The following is a 15,199-nucleotide window of genomic DNA, read 5'->3' as shown; positions in this document are numbered from 1 at the left end:
ACACACACACACACACACACACACACACACACTCACACTCACAACAATCCCAAATCAGTCAAGTACTATTTTTGAATTAGATTCAAGGGAAGAGAAAGGGATTTAAATACTATCTAAAAACTGTTACGATACCTACCAATTCGGCGTTGTCAGCTGAAAGTAAGACGGACAAGGACAAACTTGACCAGAATGTTAGATCACTCCGAGAGGCTGCCTAAAAGATGTCATTAGTAAGTCTATCTTGCCTTTTCCGAGCTTTAAGTGGATGTTATCGTGTCGATGTCCTGATCTTTTCTCAAACTAGACTTGAACCTTTTGGAGCTGTAGTATTTTACAGACTAATTTTCTCTCCGTACCGTATTCTTGCAGGGCATGTGCGCTTTTTAGTCTCCATCGGGAACGTAAACTTTTTATCTGTCCACTTCAGAAATGTCGCAACAGCAGATAACGGAGAACGCCGTCAAGACAGACACAAGCTATCTAGGGTATCATTTACACACTGAACATAATCTGAGCTGATAAGATGTGTCAACTCGTGAAGTGACCGGGGTTTCCGTTATCAGTGTCACATAGAGAAGGTATGATTTAAGAACTTACAGGAAACTTTGGGTCATATCAACAGGTACATATTTTATTTCATGGGAATCACGGTTTCATTCAGCTGTTTCTATTTCTCCAAATGACATAGTACACAATGAACCCTATTCCTTAAAGAACAGACACAGATCAATAAGGGCAAAGACCAATCAAAGTTTTGAAAACATGGGTAAACAAGGTCAATACCTGTATACATAGCTGTGAACGGTGGACAAGAATAAAAGAGATCGGAAGCAAATTGAGAACGCTCTCTATCAAAAGAATAGGGAGATTTTCGAGGAAGAAAAAGAACAAATGAGTCAGTGTTTAGTGCAGCCAGTCGACAATGATGCTAAAATGAAAAGTCGAGAAAAAGACTGTGGAAAGCATTTAAAACGTCTAAATTTCTGGGCAACCGGATATAGTTAGGATAATGCAATATTTCAGAGAATGAGCAAGTACATTGTACAGGACTGGGGGAGAGCTATGATTGCCTGTGTCTGTTCCAGGCCAGCACTAGACAGACAGACAGACAGACAGACAGACAGACAGACAGACAGACAGACAGACAGACAGACAGACAGACAGACAGAAAAGCGAGAGAGGGAGATAGAAAGAGAGAGAGATGGAGATAGAGAGACGGGGAGATAGATAGAGACAATAGAGACAGAAAGAAAGACAAAGAGGAGAGAGAGAGAGAGAGAGAGAGAGAGAGAGAGAGAGAGAGAGAGAGAGAGAGAGAGAGAGAGAGAGAGAGAGAGGGACAGACAGATAGACAGACAAGCAGGCAAGTATCGTATAATTTGTATCGTGAATTTTACTAAAAAGCAACACTCAGTGGGAACTTCCTTGGGTTTATCATTTATTTTTTTAAAAATGTTCTTACTACATTACATATTGTTGAGTTGTGGTTGGTTACAGTTAGCACTGCTTTCAACATAGACATGCTTATAAGAGACGCAGCCGAGGTATCGCAACAAGGTATTTCCGTGGTAGAAATATTAGGACACTATCAGGCGATGCATAAATTGTTCCTCACGCACCTTTGACTTTTTTTCGCAATAGTCCAAAATCTGTCTTTCAAAGGATTTTATCCCCCCCCTTGCAAAACAGACACTCATTTCGATGTGCATGATCCAGTCGAGCGATAATATCTTTTTTAACAAACATTGTTCTCCTGTACTTTAGCTTTTGCCTTTCTTTTGATACGTATCTCTTCTTGAATCAAAAAGTTCAGTAACTGGTATCTCCAAACACCAACAAGGGGGGGGGGGGGGGCTCTCGTGGCCTAGAGGTTAAGGTGTTGGCCTCTCATTCAAAGGTTCGGGGTTCGAATTCGGGTAGCGACCAAAATATTTTCTTCTCTAAAATTGTCTCCTTTCACCTCCTTTCCTGCTCTCTAGCAATATTCTGTCGTCTGCTTTCGTCTCCTCTTTCTGCCCCCACCCCCTCACCCCTCACCTCCTGTGCTCCCTCCTCTGGGCTTCTGACTCTTTCTGCAGCCTTTCTACTGCTACTCCTTGCCTCCTTCTTACAGCTGTCTTTCTGCCACACCCCTGATCTTCTGGTAGGAAAGATCTACACCTAGCCTTCTCGGACAAGGGCGAAAAATCTCGGAAGGCCCGTGTGCAAGTTGCGCTCGTTAAAGATCCCTTGGTGATCTAAAATCGATAAGAGTAGGCTTCGGCCGCCATCCGGGCAAAATTCAAAATTTCCTACCAACTAAAAAGTACATGTATTAGGTGTGTCCCGCGCGCTCATATGACCTTATGCAGTTGCGAGCGCCGTAAAACACTCACCACCCCCCCCCCAAATAAAAACAACAAACCCACCAGCTTAACCTGTCACATATTCATGACACTGGAATGGCACAACCGTGAAAATCATTTTGGCATGGGAAGAGCTACAGATGACGTCCTGTTTTCAAAACTAAACAGAACAACACAACAACATAAAAAACAACAATAAACAAACAGAAAAAATCAAAACAAGACACACACCCTATCGCCCGACAACAAACAATTAAAAGAACTCCTGATATGAGTTAAGCCCCGGTTAGAACGTGATCACACGAAAAATATCAAGCAGCGCTTGATTTCTCGACTCAGTCTTCAAACCGTCGTCCTATCGTCCAAATGTTGTACAATCTTGTGGTTACACCAAACGATTTATCGTACGGTCGCTAAATCATCCAGTCTTTATACAATTTATCGTTACGTGTAACCGGGCCATTATACTAAAATTTGTTCTGATAGTCATAATGCGAACACAGTCTTGAAATGTATACGCAACTTTTGGAAGCGTATGTAGGGCTTATTTATGTATCGTGGGCCAACTAATGAAATGAAGGCTGCTTACCCCATACTTTTGAAATTTATCTCAGGTTTTAAAATCTGGTATCGGTTGCATGAGCTCGAGAATGTTTTGTCGAAACCCAAAGTCTAAATGTTGAAAAAGTAAGAAAAAATGCAAAATAACTATTTTTTTTCTCTCGAGGTAAAAAGTTGCAACCTGGGCTTAGAACAGTTGAACATTTGCCCCAAGACCACATTATATAAACCTCGAGACCATTTTTCTGGGTCAAAGCGTTTGTTATTTTAGGAAATACCAAATCGGTGTCGGTGGTTTCTAGGGTTAAGTGTTTCACATTGCGCGCAAAGACGAGATCGATTCCTGCTTGAGGAAAATTGCGAATTTGTTTGATGATGTTCACCTTTCGGCAGGAGTGAAGTACCCCACTCAGCCAGGGTTAACCCTTCCAGCAGCATCAAAGCAGCTCAATCGAAGTCTATAGTGTGAGAATCAGGCGCTTCGCCGTCCAAAACAGAAGAGCCAGGTTCGATTCCAGTGTGGGGGTAATTTTTGAGCGGAATAACTCGGTCTTTCTCCAGAGATGATGTTTCTACCTGTACCTCAGCCAAGATTGGCCTGACAGGCAGGGTCGAAGCCAGTCCCCTAAACGGTCTAAATTAAGTCGACAGAGGCGTAAAAAAGCCACTACACAAAAAAGAAGCTAAACTCGTATTGACCTGAGCTGTACAGATGAGGTCACAACTATGAAACATTGAATTATAAATAACATGAGTATTACCTATGATTTCATAGAGTACTTCCGGTATAAATACTTTTTACTCAAACCTTTTTAGCTTTTTAAACTTTTCTATACCCGAGTGCGTAGCCTGCTTGTTTTCCCAAGTTAACCCTACTGGCATTTATGGTGTAGCGGTAAGGAGCTGAACTATTGCATTCAGAATAACAATAATAATAATAATAATAATAAATAGCAGTTGTATAGCGCATATCCACGCTCAACAGCAGGCTCTATGCGCTTTACACTATATTATTACCCCAGCAGACCACAGAACACTCCAAAACATTCTCAGCTTCCCGGGAAGCATACAGTGCAAGCAGCCGATTAAGCGCTCAAACACTAACAAACTGACAAGATCTGTCGCTGTCTATAGCCGGGTACCCATTCCCACCTGGGTGAAGTGAGGAAAATTCGTGTAAAGTGCCTTTCCCAAGGACACAACGTCGGGCCCCTGACGGGATTCGAACCCACGACCTTACGATTGCGAGTCCGAGAGCCTAACCACAAGACGCCTCAAGACCTATGTTCTCTTCCTATGTGGAGATGGGTTTTTGTTTTATCAAGTAGTCTGCTTTTTATGACATCGTATTTCCTCTCTGCTCTTTTCAATTTTCTAAAACAAAAAGAAGCTCAACGCGCATTACAGTCAAAGAGACATCACGTTACTTATTTGGCAGGTATATAATGTTATTATGTAGAACCTCATATTATGCATCTATTTTTTTATGAAAGAAAAACCAAAAGCAGTCAGTGGTGGAAACATGGCTCGCATTGAGCTTGGCAAAATTAATGCAAGTGCTAAAATGTAGAACGCAATGTAAAATTCTCCCCACGGTCACAATAAAAATCTACTGGAAAGGCTATAAACAAACAATAAAATGTTCGTTCTTTATCTCGGTCTCTGTCTCTCTGTCTCTCCCTACCTCTCTCACTCTGTGTGTGTGTCTCTCTCTCTCTCTCCCTCTCTCTCCCCCTCTCTCTCTCTCTCTCTCTCTCTCTCTCTCTCTCTCTCTCTCTTTCTCTCTCTTATTTTCTTCATACTCACCGTCAGACATGTACATCAGAGACATACCAGAGTATGTACGACAAACGATGACACGCATGCATTTGTGAATAAGTAATGTTTCTGCTGTTTCTGAAAGTATGAATAATACGGGCATTCCACATTTTATGAGGCAGTTTTGTTCCATATGGGACTAAAGTATAAAAAAGGAACGCTTGAACATATCCTGCTTTTTTAATCTGTAGGGGATATCTAAGGATCGGTTTGTCGTTGGCTGATCTTTCAGCTCTGATTGGATGATTTAACTCAAGAATTTTGTTTTAGATTATAGGTCCAGTGTCATTTGACATTTATAACACAATGGGCAGTTTTATATTCGGACCTTTGTTTTACTGCCAGCCAATGGAGGTTTCTGAGAACTGGTGTTACGTGCTCGAATTTCCTTCGTTCCAGTAATGATTTTACTGATTGATTCTGAAGAACTTGTAACTTTAAACGTCTTTTAGCCGTTATATCAGACAACATCTCTTTACAGTAATCTAGTTTTAAACAAACCAATGTTGTCATCTATTCCTTGGCTGCTGCTTATGTAATTTTGTATATTGCCATTTTTATTTTCCTCTGCATCTTTTTTACAAGTTGAAAATTGATTCTTTTGCTGAGTTGGCTAATTTGGGAGGACATAGACATAATATATCTAAATCCAACAGAACCCCTCAGTTTTAATGCCTTTTCGTTGAACGAATGATGTGGGTATTGATGTCAATTTGCAGTACAGGAAGATAACTAGTTGCCTTATACTTGCACTCAACATTATTTCATAATTAATATCTGACCACACATAATTTTATCTATCGGATACATTGCTCATTCGAATAAAAATTACATTTGATCAAAATCAGTAGACACGAATCTGAGCGTCATCAGCAGAAAAATAGTAATGTATGCTATATAATCTTAAAATATCAACAGTTGGCTGGGTACACACTGTAAACAAAATATGTTTGAGAGGTGACGCCTAGGGAGCATCGCTTGGTCTCTCAAGTAAGACGTCATGGCCAGTGGTATGGAATATTGCCGAATGCTCCAAAAAGAGTAAGAAGACACACTTCTTTCATCAGCTCCAATTAGAAAGTCAGTACAGACCTTAAGTAATGCTGTCACAGTCCTATTGTGTGTCTTGTATCCTGTCTGGCAAACTACACTAAGATTAATTTACCTGACCGGAGTTTAATAGGAACAACTTTTCCAAATTTGTGGATAAAAATGTTAGATTTGAAACTGGATTAAAAATGTTAAAGTCCTTTTCGTAAAGTCCAGATTTTGTTTTTTAAAATGGGCCTTAAATGTACTGTTTTTAAACAATTTGGTACTGTGCCTGTGATGTGAGAGTCATTTACAAAGCAAAAAAGAATGGAACAATTTCATCTAAACAATCTTTGAAAGGCTGTTGGGTAATATGGTCTAAAGAGCACGATTTTTTAAAAGAATATCTAATACAATTTGCTTGATTTCATCTTATTGCGCCCTCAGTGCTTTGAGGTCCTATCTCCGTTTTAATAAAAGTGAAAACAGTTAAGTTCATAACGTCGATGGCCTGGTGGTTAGGCTCTCGGACTCGCAACCGTAAGGTCGTGGGTTCGAATCCCGTCAGGGACCCGACGTTGTGTCCTTAGAAAAGGCCCTTTACACGAATTTTCCTCACTTCACCCAGGTGGGAATGGGTACCCGGCTATAGACAGCGAAAGATCTTGTCAGTATGTTAATGTTTGAGTGCTTAATCAGCTGCTTGCACTGTATGCTTCCCGGGAAGCTGAGAATGTTTTGGAGTGTTCTATGGTCTGCTGGGGTAATAATAGGTGTGTAAAGCGCACAGCGCCTGCTGTTGAGCGGGGATTTGCGCTATACAAATGCTATCTATCTATTATTATTTATTATTAAGAAGAAGTCACATTTTCAATGTTTAAAAAAATGGAGATAGGACAAGAAAGCACTGAGGTCGCGTAATGTTGCCAGAATAAAGTAATTTATGACTGCCCCGTCAAACTGGTTTGTTATACGGGTAAACTGAGCTCATAGAGTAAGCAGTTCACCGGGGATGTTAAAAAGGGTTTTTTTCACGTTCGGACAGTTTCAAATTTAGACAAAACAAAAACATGCCAATACCCCAAATCAATAATCAGAAACAAACTATCGGTAGTGTCTTTAGCCAAAATGTTTTATACTTTTTCCACAATCAGTCTCAACAAGGAAAATGGCTCATTCTTGAATGAAGTGACATTTATGGGAAAGTACATGAATAAATATTTGCTTTGAATTATTTTCTGTCTGCAGGTGGCATTCCTTTTTAATGAAAAGTTTACGGGGCTAAAGTTAGAATTTAAAATACCAGTTGTAATGAATGGTACATCTTCAGAGGTGGAATTATATTTAGAAATTCCAACACACAATCGGATGGTTTAGCATGTTTTACTTAAATTTTAACCTGTGGTGGACTTGGGACAGAAATTGGGATAATAAGAGAAAAGTATCCCCACATGGGTGACAAGGAATCTTTTTTCGTAGTAACTTGGAATACATTAGGTCTAAAAATAAATGTTGCTCCTCCTCCGCTGCACGGGAAGGATTTGATTGAATAATAAATTATTGATTTATAGATCGTATTGTTAACAAAACGGCATAATTTCCCTGCTCCCGTAACCACAATTCCGTGATACACAAAATATCGAGATAGGTGGTTGGTTGGAGGGCGCCACTGGTGGTTCCTACTTCTTTAGAGTCCCTCTTTTGTTTCTGTGTGTCGGTCTACCTTACTTTTTCATAGCACTAAATGGCCATTGTTGCGCCGACGTGCTTCTCTTTATTCAAACTCAAACTCGTAATATCGAGGACCATTTATCAGTAATTAGATCACTCACTTTGTCCGCTTTATTTCTACCTAGAGTGGAGGACACACAAGCTTCTCTGATATTTGATACTATTTCTTGAAAAAAAAAATTAAAAATCGACAGTCAATTTGTATCAATTTATTCTTGTTGACTTTGTTTTCCTAGCTGTGTACCGCTGAGGCAGACAACTTCAAAAAGATCAAACACCGATTGTCCATTGCTTTCGATGTCCACCTTTTTTTTCTTGTCGTTTTTTTTTCACATCTGAGGTGAATTTTCACACGGGCATGAGCTGGTAGAAACACACGTACTGCCTTGGAAATGACTCTTAGGAAAGGTGTTAGAATCAAGCAAAGGGAAAACCTCTCTTGTTGTTGACATTCATATTTTTGTGGAAGGCAGACCCTTCAAGAAGACAAAAATATGTCCTATAGAAAACACCACGCTAGCTATGGCGAACCAATAAACTATCAATTCTGGGGAAAAGACTGATTGTTTTTACAAAAGTTATTACTTGCACTGCCAAATAATGAATACACAGATTTGTTTTAAAAATCCATTTAGAACGAATTACTTTAAATGCACCAAATGTGAGGCCACATGGTGAAATCAGGCGTTCGTCAAAGTCATGAATTGAAGACACGTATTTCTTTGACGGTTTAGCAATTTCTACCATTTTTTGTTGTTGCTTAGTACCTTTAACGTCCATCTAAAAACACATTTATGTGTGGATTTTATTTTTTTTTTTTTTTCATAAGTGTTTTACCGCGCTCGCAACTGCATAAGGTCATAGGAGCGCGCGGGACACATTAAAAATTTTTCAGTTGGTAGGAGATTTTGAATTTTCTCCGGGTGGCAGCAGAAGCCCACTTTTATCGATTTTAGACCTCCAAGAGATCTTTAAAGTGCACAACTTGCACACAGGACCTCAGAGATTTTTCGCCCTTGTCCGAGAAGGCTAGGTATATATCTTTCTTACCAAAAGATCAGGGGTGTGGCTGAAAGACAACAGTAAGAAGGAGCCAAGGAGTAGCAGTAGAAAAGCTGCAGAAAGAGTCCAGAAGAGGGGGCAAAGGAAGTGAGCGGGTGGGGGCAGAAAGTGGAAACGAAAGCAAACGACATAACATTGCTATAGAACAGGAAAGGGGGTGAAAGAAGACAATTTTAGAAAAGAACATTTTAATATTCTGTCTCTACCCGGATTCGAACCTGAGACTTTTGAATGAGAGGCAAACGCCTTAATCTCTAGGCCACGAGAGCCATTGATTTTACTTTTTAAAATGCTGATTAAAGGCGCAAAACATGCAAATTTACTGTTTTCAAAGACTCTTAAGCGTTGGAAGTCACCAAACTTTGGGAGCCATTTTCTTACTAGTTTTATCTCTGAGACCAGGTGACCCCTACCTCCTTCAATCCAAAATATCATGAAATCAAGACAAATAAACTAGCTTTAAGATGGTACCAATAACTCCATTTGTCCAAAAATTGACGACCGCCTGATTCCTCCGCGCCGTGACACAAATCGTATTATGGATGGAGTTTAAGGAGCTACCGGTTAAGCTCTCAACACAACTCACAAAATTGTTAATTTTATAATGCATTCCCATATTCCACAGCATTTTCCATGCGCTTTACAACTATGTTTCCCACAGAAGACCCCCGAAGTCTCAAAAATATTATTGGCTTCCACAGAAGCATACAATGCGATCAACCGATTAAGCGCTCAAACACTAACCAGTTGATAAGACCTTTTACTGTCAGTAGCCGGGTTCTCATTCCCACCTGGGTGACGTGAGGAGAATTCGTGTAAATGGCACTTGCCAAGAACCCACCGTCGGGCTACAGATGGGGTTCTAACCCGTTACATTTCGGTTGCGAGCCTAACAGCGTAACCACTAAACTACTGACGTCACAGCACTTACTCTTCCATCATCAAACATTATAGTACGTGTTTTTAACGCTCTCGTCAATGATGTACGGTTGCTAAAAGGGTTACACCTCCAACTTTCAACACCCATTTCCCAATCTTCCAAGGCAAATTAACGAGAGCCATAAATACTATAAAAAAAGAACAACAATTAAAAAATAGCTACAAGGCAAGGAGAAGTCCGTGTCTTGAATAGTCTAAATTGTGTACACAAAAAATAGCTTATAGGAGATTCAACCCAGGGTTATTCGCACCCTTGTTCAGCATGATATCGACTGAGCTATCGGTGCATCTAGGTCAGAGTCAGACCACTTGACCGCAGTGTCAGAGGCCCTATAACAACAGGCAGACTTAATACGGAATGAGTGCAGTGGTGTCTATCACCCAGACATTCCGTGGTTTGTCGTAGTAGGGCCTTGACCCTCAGTTTTGACTGGGTGAAACGAGAGTGAACAGACACTATCTCTCGGTTTGTTTCCTTCACGGGGTAAATGTCGGTTGGAAAAATTGTCACAATATCCACTCCTGACAACTGGCGCTGGTGAAGAAATAATAACTTTTAGGCCCCTCGCCGTTGCATACCGAAGACTTCCGTTCGATTCTCTTAAAGGAGAAAGTGTTGAATGGATGTCTCTGTCTGGTGGAATGCTGTTTCCCACTCAGCCCATACTGGTCTTAACAGGCAGGGTCGAAACGGCACGCCTCCTTAAAATGTATTTGGGTGTAAAGCATTTGCAATCAATAGTCAGTCATGACAAGTCTGATTGCTCTTAGGCAGCTTAAGGGGAATGAATGAGAGGCATCGTGGTGAAAATAAATCGTAGTTCAACCTACAGGTGGCGTAACCACATCATCCCCACCCCATCCGCCCACGGACTGGCTCTTAAAGTCTGTGATGTAGTGGTTATTTTGCTTAGCTGTCGCATGCAGAAGCAGTGAGTTCGATTCCTTTGTATGGGGGGTTCTCATCGGGTTTCTAAGCCTGTTTGCTGAGTTCAGGACTTCGAGTCTCAGCTTGGTCCGACGCGTTGTGTCCTTGTGAAAGGCATTTTACATGAATTTCCTTTTGGCTCTGTCCATTCGGAGATAGACATTAAACTCGGAGGTCCTGCCTCTGAAATAACTTAATTTTATTGATATGGGCGGGGAACCTATACCATTTCACCATTTCAACTCGTATTTGAGAAACAACAGCGCACGACACAGCACTCGACGTATGAGCCAATTTAGCCCCATGATTGGCAGCCTCCGAAGAAGTTGGCGCCTCCCTGATACCCCGGTCCAAAAGAGTTAAACTATTTTTGACCTCATGCCGTGTTCCTCTCGCTCCTCAGCGTTCCTGGTGGCCATTAACTGCCACAGTGTACAGTGGGTCACGAAGCTGCAGGCCGCCATCACCTTCTGTAAACTCGCCGCTCTCATCGTCATCATCGTCATTGGTTTCGTCTGGCTCGGAAACGGTATACTTTTTTGCATCAGCCGCTCAATCATGATCAGCTATTGTATCGTTTTATTTTGTCCTTCATCATTGGCTAAATCATCGTTAGCTAACATCATCATTAGATAGACTGTCTTTAGCAAAACCATTACCAGCTACAACATCATCACCTATGATTCTCTTTTGGTAATCATTTTCATCAACTACACTCTAATCAAGTATATTATCATGATCTATAAATATTATCTACCAAAATTATCTTCAGCTCATTGTGACATGTGTTAAACTTTGTTCAAATGTTAAAAAACCAGCGACAATCATCTTCAGCTGAATAAACATCAGCAAAAGTCCTTTTCAGTTACATTATCACCAGTTCAGCAATTGTCAATTGAAAATCCTCAACAGCAAAATCATCTTCAGGTAAATCATCATCTTTCCGTCGTCATCACCTGTTAAAATTCACCAGCTAAATAAATCTGCAAAATCATATTTTCCTCCAAGCTTCCACAAATTCTATATACGATCTTCCCTTTAGAGTTGATGATCTACCTGGAACGAACTCTCCCCACCCAAAACTAAATGTAGAAATAATAAATGTAAAAGAAAGAGACAGAATTGAAGCAGGAAGTGTGACTGAGGCCTTCCTAGACAAAAACAGAATCGAGTGTTTTAATTCCTGAAATGATCAATGGTGCCATTTGGCTATATTAACGAAACTGACCATTGTCCACGTAATGTACGTAATATTATGATTCGTAATTGTTCATAGAATGCAAGTAATACAACTAGGTACACTACTTTTTATTTTGTGTAGGCTTAATGTTCAGGCAATAAAATAACGATTTCCATCATTTCATTTTATGTATTGAAAGCTTAATAATTTTATATATCTGGAGGCCTCTCTTCTTCCCAGGCCACTCAGAGAACTTTCAAAACTCTTTCGCCGACAGCGACTACAGTGCCGGAGCCATATCAATCTCATTCTACAGCGGATTTTTTGCCTTTGGGGGATGGTAAGACTGTGGACCTAATTTGAATTATCATTCCAAGGTCATCTGACTAAAATAGATAGAGATGTTCAAGGTAGACAGTTATATACAAATGTAGAGTCAAGGCCTATAAGAGAAATGTGGCAATAATAACTGTTATAAAGCACAAACATATCCACATAAACACACTCATTCTTTCTTATCGGTCCTTCTTTCTTTCATCTTTGCCTATATAATATTGTAATTCTGGTGTATACTCATACATACACAAATGAAAGCTCAAGTACACAGACACTAACAAAAAACGCGTGCAAAGGGTAAAATATCATCACGTATTGCTAAGTCACTCTTTTTCTGCACAAATTCAATCCCACGAATCAAAGGTTTCTGTCCCTAGTACACCATCTCATTGCATGATCATTTCAAGAATCTATCGTGCTTTCCTTTTTAAAAAATGCACCAAAATTATATCGAGAAATTTTGGACGCACTCAGCAAATTATGGTTGCAGTTACAAAACTATATTTCTGGTTGAACTTCATAGTTTGTCACAATTATGACGAGGATTATGCTTATATGTGTCTGGATCATTTTTGTTTGTCACAAAACTGCCCAAAGTTGATCTGAAGCAAAAGGAATGTCTTCCTCTTTTAAAGAGGCAATAGGGCCTACTTTTCTTATTAATTTACTGATTACGTTTTCGTTATCACGTATACACCGACCTTCCAGCTCAACGGTCACGGAATGCTCCCATTTCTTCCACTTTCAAGCTTTGATTATGCAAAATTGATAGGTGTGCCACGATAGCGTTACTTCAGAGTAAGTAACTTCACTATTTAAAACAAACGATGAACGGCGTCTAGTCGTAACATTAGCACCAGATGACACCGGCTATATCCAAAATTCATTAGGTTTGATGCAAAGAGGGGCTATGTACAGCTTTAGTTTCGTTGCAACGAGGACACGTTTTTCTAAAAACCCTTAATCATCATAATTTTGTTCTTTTTAGGGGCCTTTTATTTTTGCAAGGACCACCTTCTGTGACTTAAAGAAGGAATGTGGAGAATTTAATATTATGAATAATAATCAGGGCCAAATCGTAGGATAAATGATGATGATGATGATGATGATGATGATGATGATGATGATGATGATGATGATGGTGATGATGATGATGATGATGATGATGATGATGATGATGATGATAATTGCTTTTAATCCCTTTCCTGATGAACTCAAATAAAGGGAATCATAAGACATGTTATCTTTTTTTGTTGTTGGTAATATCATACACTTTCAGGAATACACAAGTCTCAGTCTACGTTTTGTTGTTCTTTTCGTACTAACAACAACAACGATGGTACCAGTTCTTGCGACTGTGTTGATTGTTGCATTTTTATATTACGACAATGACGATAGTGACAGTGATAAAATTTTTTTAGGAAAAATATAGTCAAGGGAAATCTAAGCAAAAACCCACCCGTCTTTCTTCCCTCTTTTCTGTGACAGGAGCTATCTGAACTTTCTGACAGATGAGGTCATCAACCCACACAGGTAAACGGATGGTTGGCGGGTGCTCTGGCGTATTTTGCTTCTTCTTTCCTATCAAACGTCAGCTGTCGTTCTAATCTCCCCTCCTTCATTTTTGTGTTTGTTACTCTCTTGTAACACCTCTAAACTTCGGCACGTATATTGACCTTATTGTGTTAAAAGTGCCGTAAAAACTGTTACTAAAACTTTTATACAAACTGCACATGATAGTCAATCGACGAAACATTTCCTGAACTTTTGAGGAAATTTGATAGCGAACTTGTATCGGTTAAACGTTAGAGGGTGGTTGGCGGGAGCTCTGGTGGGGGTTTCTTCTTCTTTCCTATCAAACATCTTTCGTCTTTATCTCCCCTCCGTTTTTGTGTTTGTTACTCTCTTGTAACACTTCTAATCTTCGGCACTTATATGACCTTAGTGTGTTGCATGTACCGTAAAACTCTTACTAAAACTATAACAGGTTAAAACGTTTGCACGTTGCAGGAAAAGGTGGGGCACTCGAATTAAACGTTCATCACCGATAGGACCTAGCTAGATGTGAAAACTCGTGTAAAGTGCATTTCCCAAGGACACAACGTCGGATCAGTCTGAGCTGAGCCTCGACCCACCGAATCCACAAACTCCCCTTTACGGGTCCTGTAGCTTAATCACTAAAAGACACACACACCACTTCTTGAGCTTGTAAAAGGGCTCACATATTTATGTACAGAAAGAAGCTTACGTCTGAAACAGCTCATACCACTTTCAAGTGGATACTTGTCTTCTTGTACTTGGGCTTCTCATGAGCTATCGCAGCTCTCTTCCCACATGGATCGTTCCCGTCAGAAATGGAATCTAAATTTTTTATTAATTTTAACATTTTATATATTTATTTTATTTTAATTTTTTTATATAATTTTGTTAATAATTTTTTTATTTTTTTTGTGGGGGGATGCCACCAAAGATAACCCTACGGTCCTGAAAGGAGCATTAAAGCCTTACTATCATGCCGTACCGCGCCATCATGACCTGAATTACGAGCATTACTATAACATTTGTCATATCTTTGTGACAGCAAAGTATAGCCTCTAGCTACTCTCATGTCTCCGTGCATGTCGATGATCAATGCTGGCTGCCTGTGCGTACTCTAAGGCACAGTACCATCCCCACTGTGACCTCCCCCCTCCACCCCCCTTACCCTATACCGCCTGGATGACATCGGATTTGTGAACAGGCCAACCATTTCTTAGACGTGTGTGATTGGCCGGTGCTCAGGTGTGGTTTGCTCCTTTCCCATCAAACACTGTCGTCATTCTCTCTCCTCCTCCTGTTTGTGTTTGCTACTCGCTTGAAACACCTCTAATCTTCGACACTTATAGTATATTATAATCGTATTGTGTTTCAAGAGCCATACAACTCTCACTAAAACTAAAGTAAACGTTTTAAAAGAGGGGGGGGGGGGCAAACTCCACTCTGACCAATGCTCTCTCGTTCTTTTTCCCCTCAGAAACCTTCCTTTGGGCATCATGATTTCCATCACTGCGGTGACTTTCATCTACATCACAGCCAATATCGCGTACTTTGCAGTGCTCACCCCTCAGGAGATGCTTACGTCTTCTGCTGTGGCAGTGGTAAGGTTAAGGATTTCTACCTCTGAGTTTACATAACTCATGTAAACTCTCTCTCTCTCCCTCTCTCTCTCTCCCTCTCTCTCTCTCTCTCTCTCTCTCTCTCTTTCTTTTCTCTCTCTCTCTGTCTCTC

General features: G+C 40.3%; 1 protein-coding gene and 1 long non-coding RNA gene across 2 annotated transcripts in view; one reads left to right on the top strand and one right to left on the bottom strand.

Annotated features, from left to right (window-relative positions):
• The window catches only part of LOC118477596, a 12,496-nt gene extending 12,207 nt beyond the window's left edge, over positions 1-289 (bottom strand). Inside the window, exon 1 of the long non-coding RNA XR_004858485.1 lies at positions 137-289. This is a non-coding gene — a long non-coding RNA (uncharacterized LOC118477596). The remainder of the gene's footprint in view (positions 1-136) is intronic.
• LOC101855787 (Y+L amino acid transporter 2) overlaps positions 1-15,199 on the top strand; it is a gene marked incomplete at its 3' end in the record, with an annotated part of 34,481 nt that overhangs the window by 12,189 nt on the left and 7,093 nt on the right. Inside the window, 4 exon segments of the mRNA XM_013081910.2 lie at positions 10,820-10,945; positions 11,837-11,936; positions 13,421-13,465; positions 14,946-15,069. Of these exon segments, the coding sequence (XP_012937364.1) occupies positions 10,820-10,945; positions 11,837-11,936; positions 13,421-13,465; positions 14,946-15,069 (395 nt within the window).

This window comes from Aplysia californica, unplaced genomic scaffold, assembly GCF_000002075.1.
Source record: "Aplysia californica isolate F4 #8 unplaced genomic scaffold, AplCal3.0 scaffold00151, whole genome shotgun sequence".
NCBI lineage: Eukaryota > Metazoa > Mollusca > Gastropoda > Aplysiida > Aplysiidae > Aplysia > Aplysia californica.
This window is presented reverse-complemented; position numbering and strand designations above follow the sequence as displayed.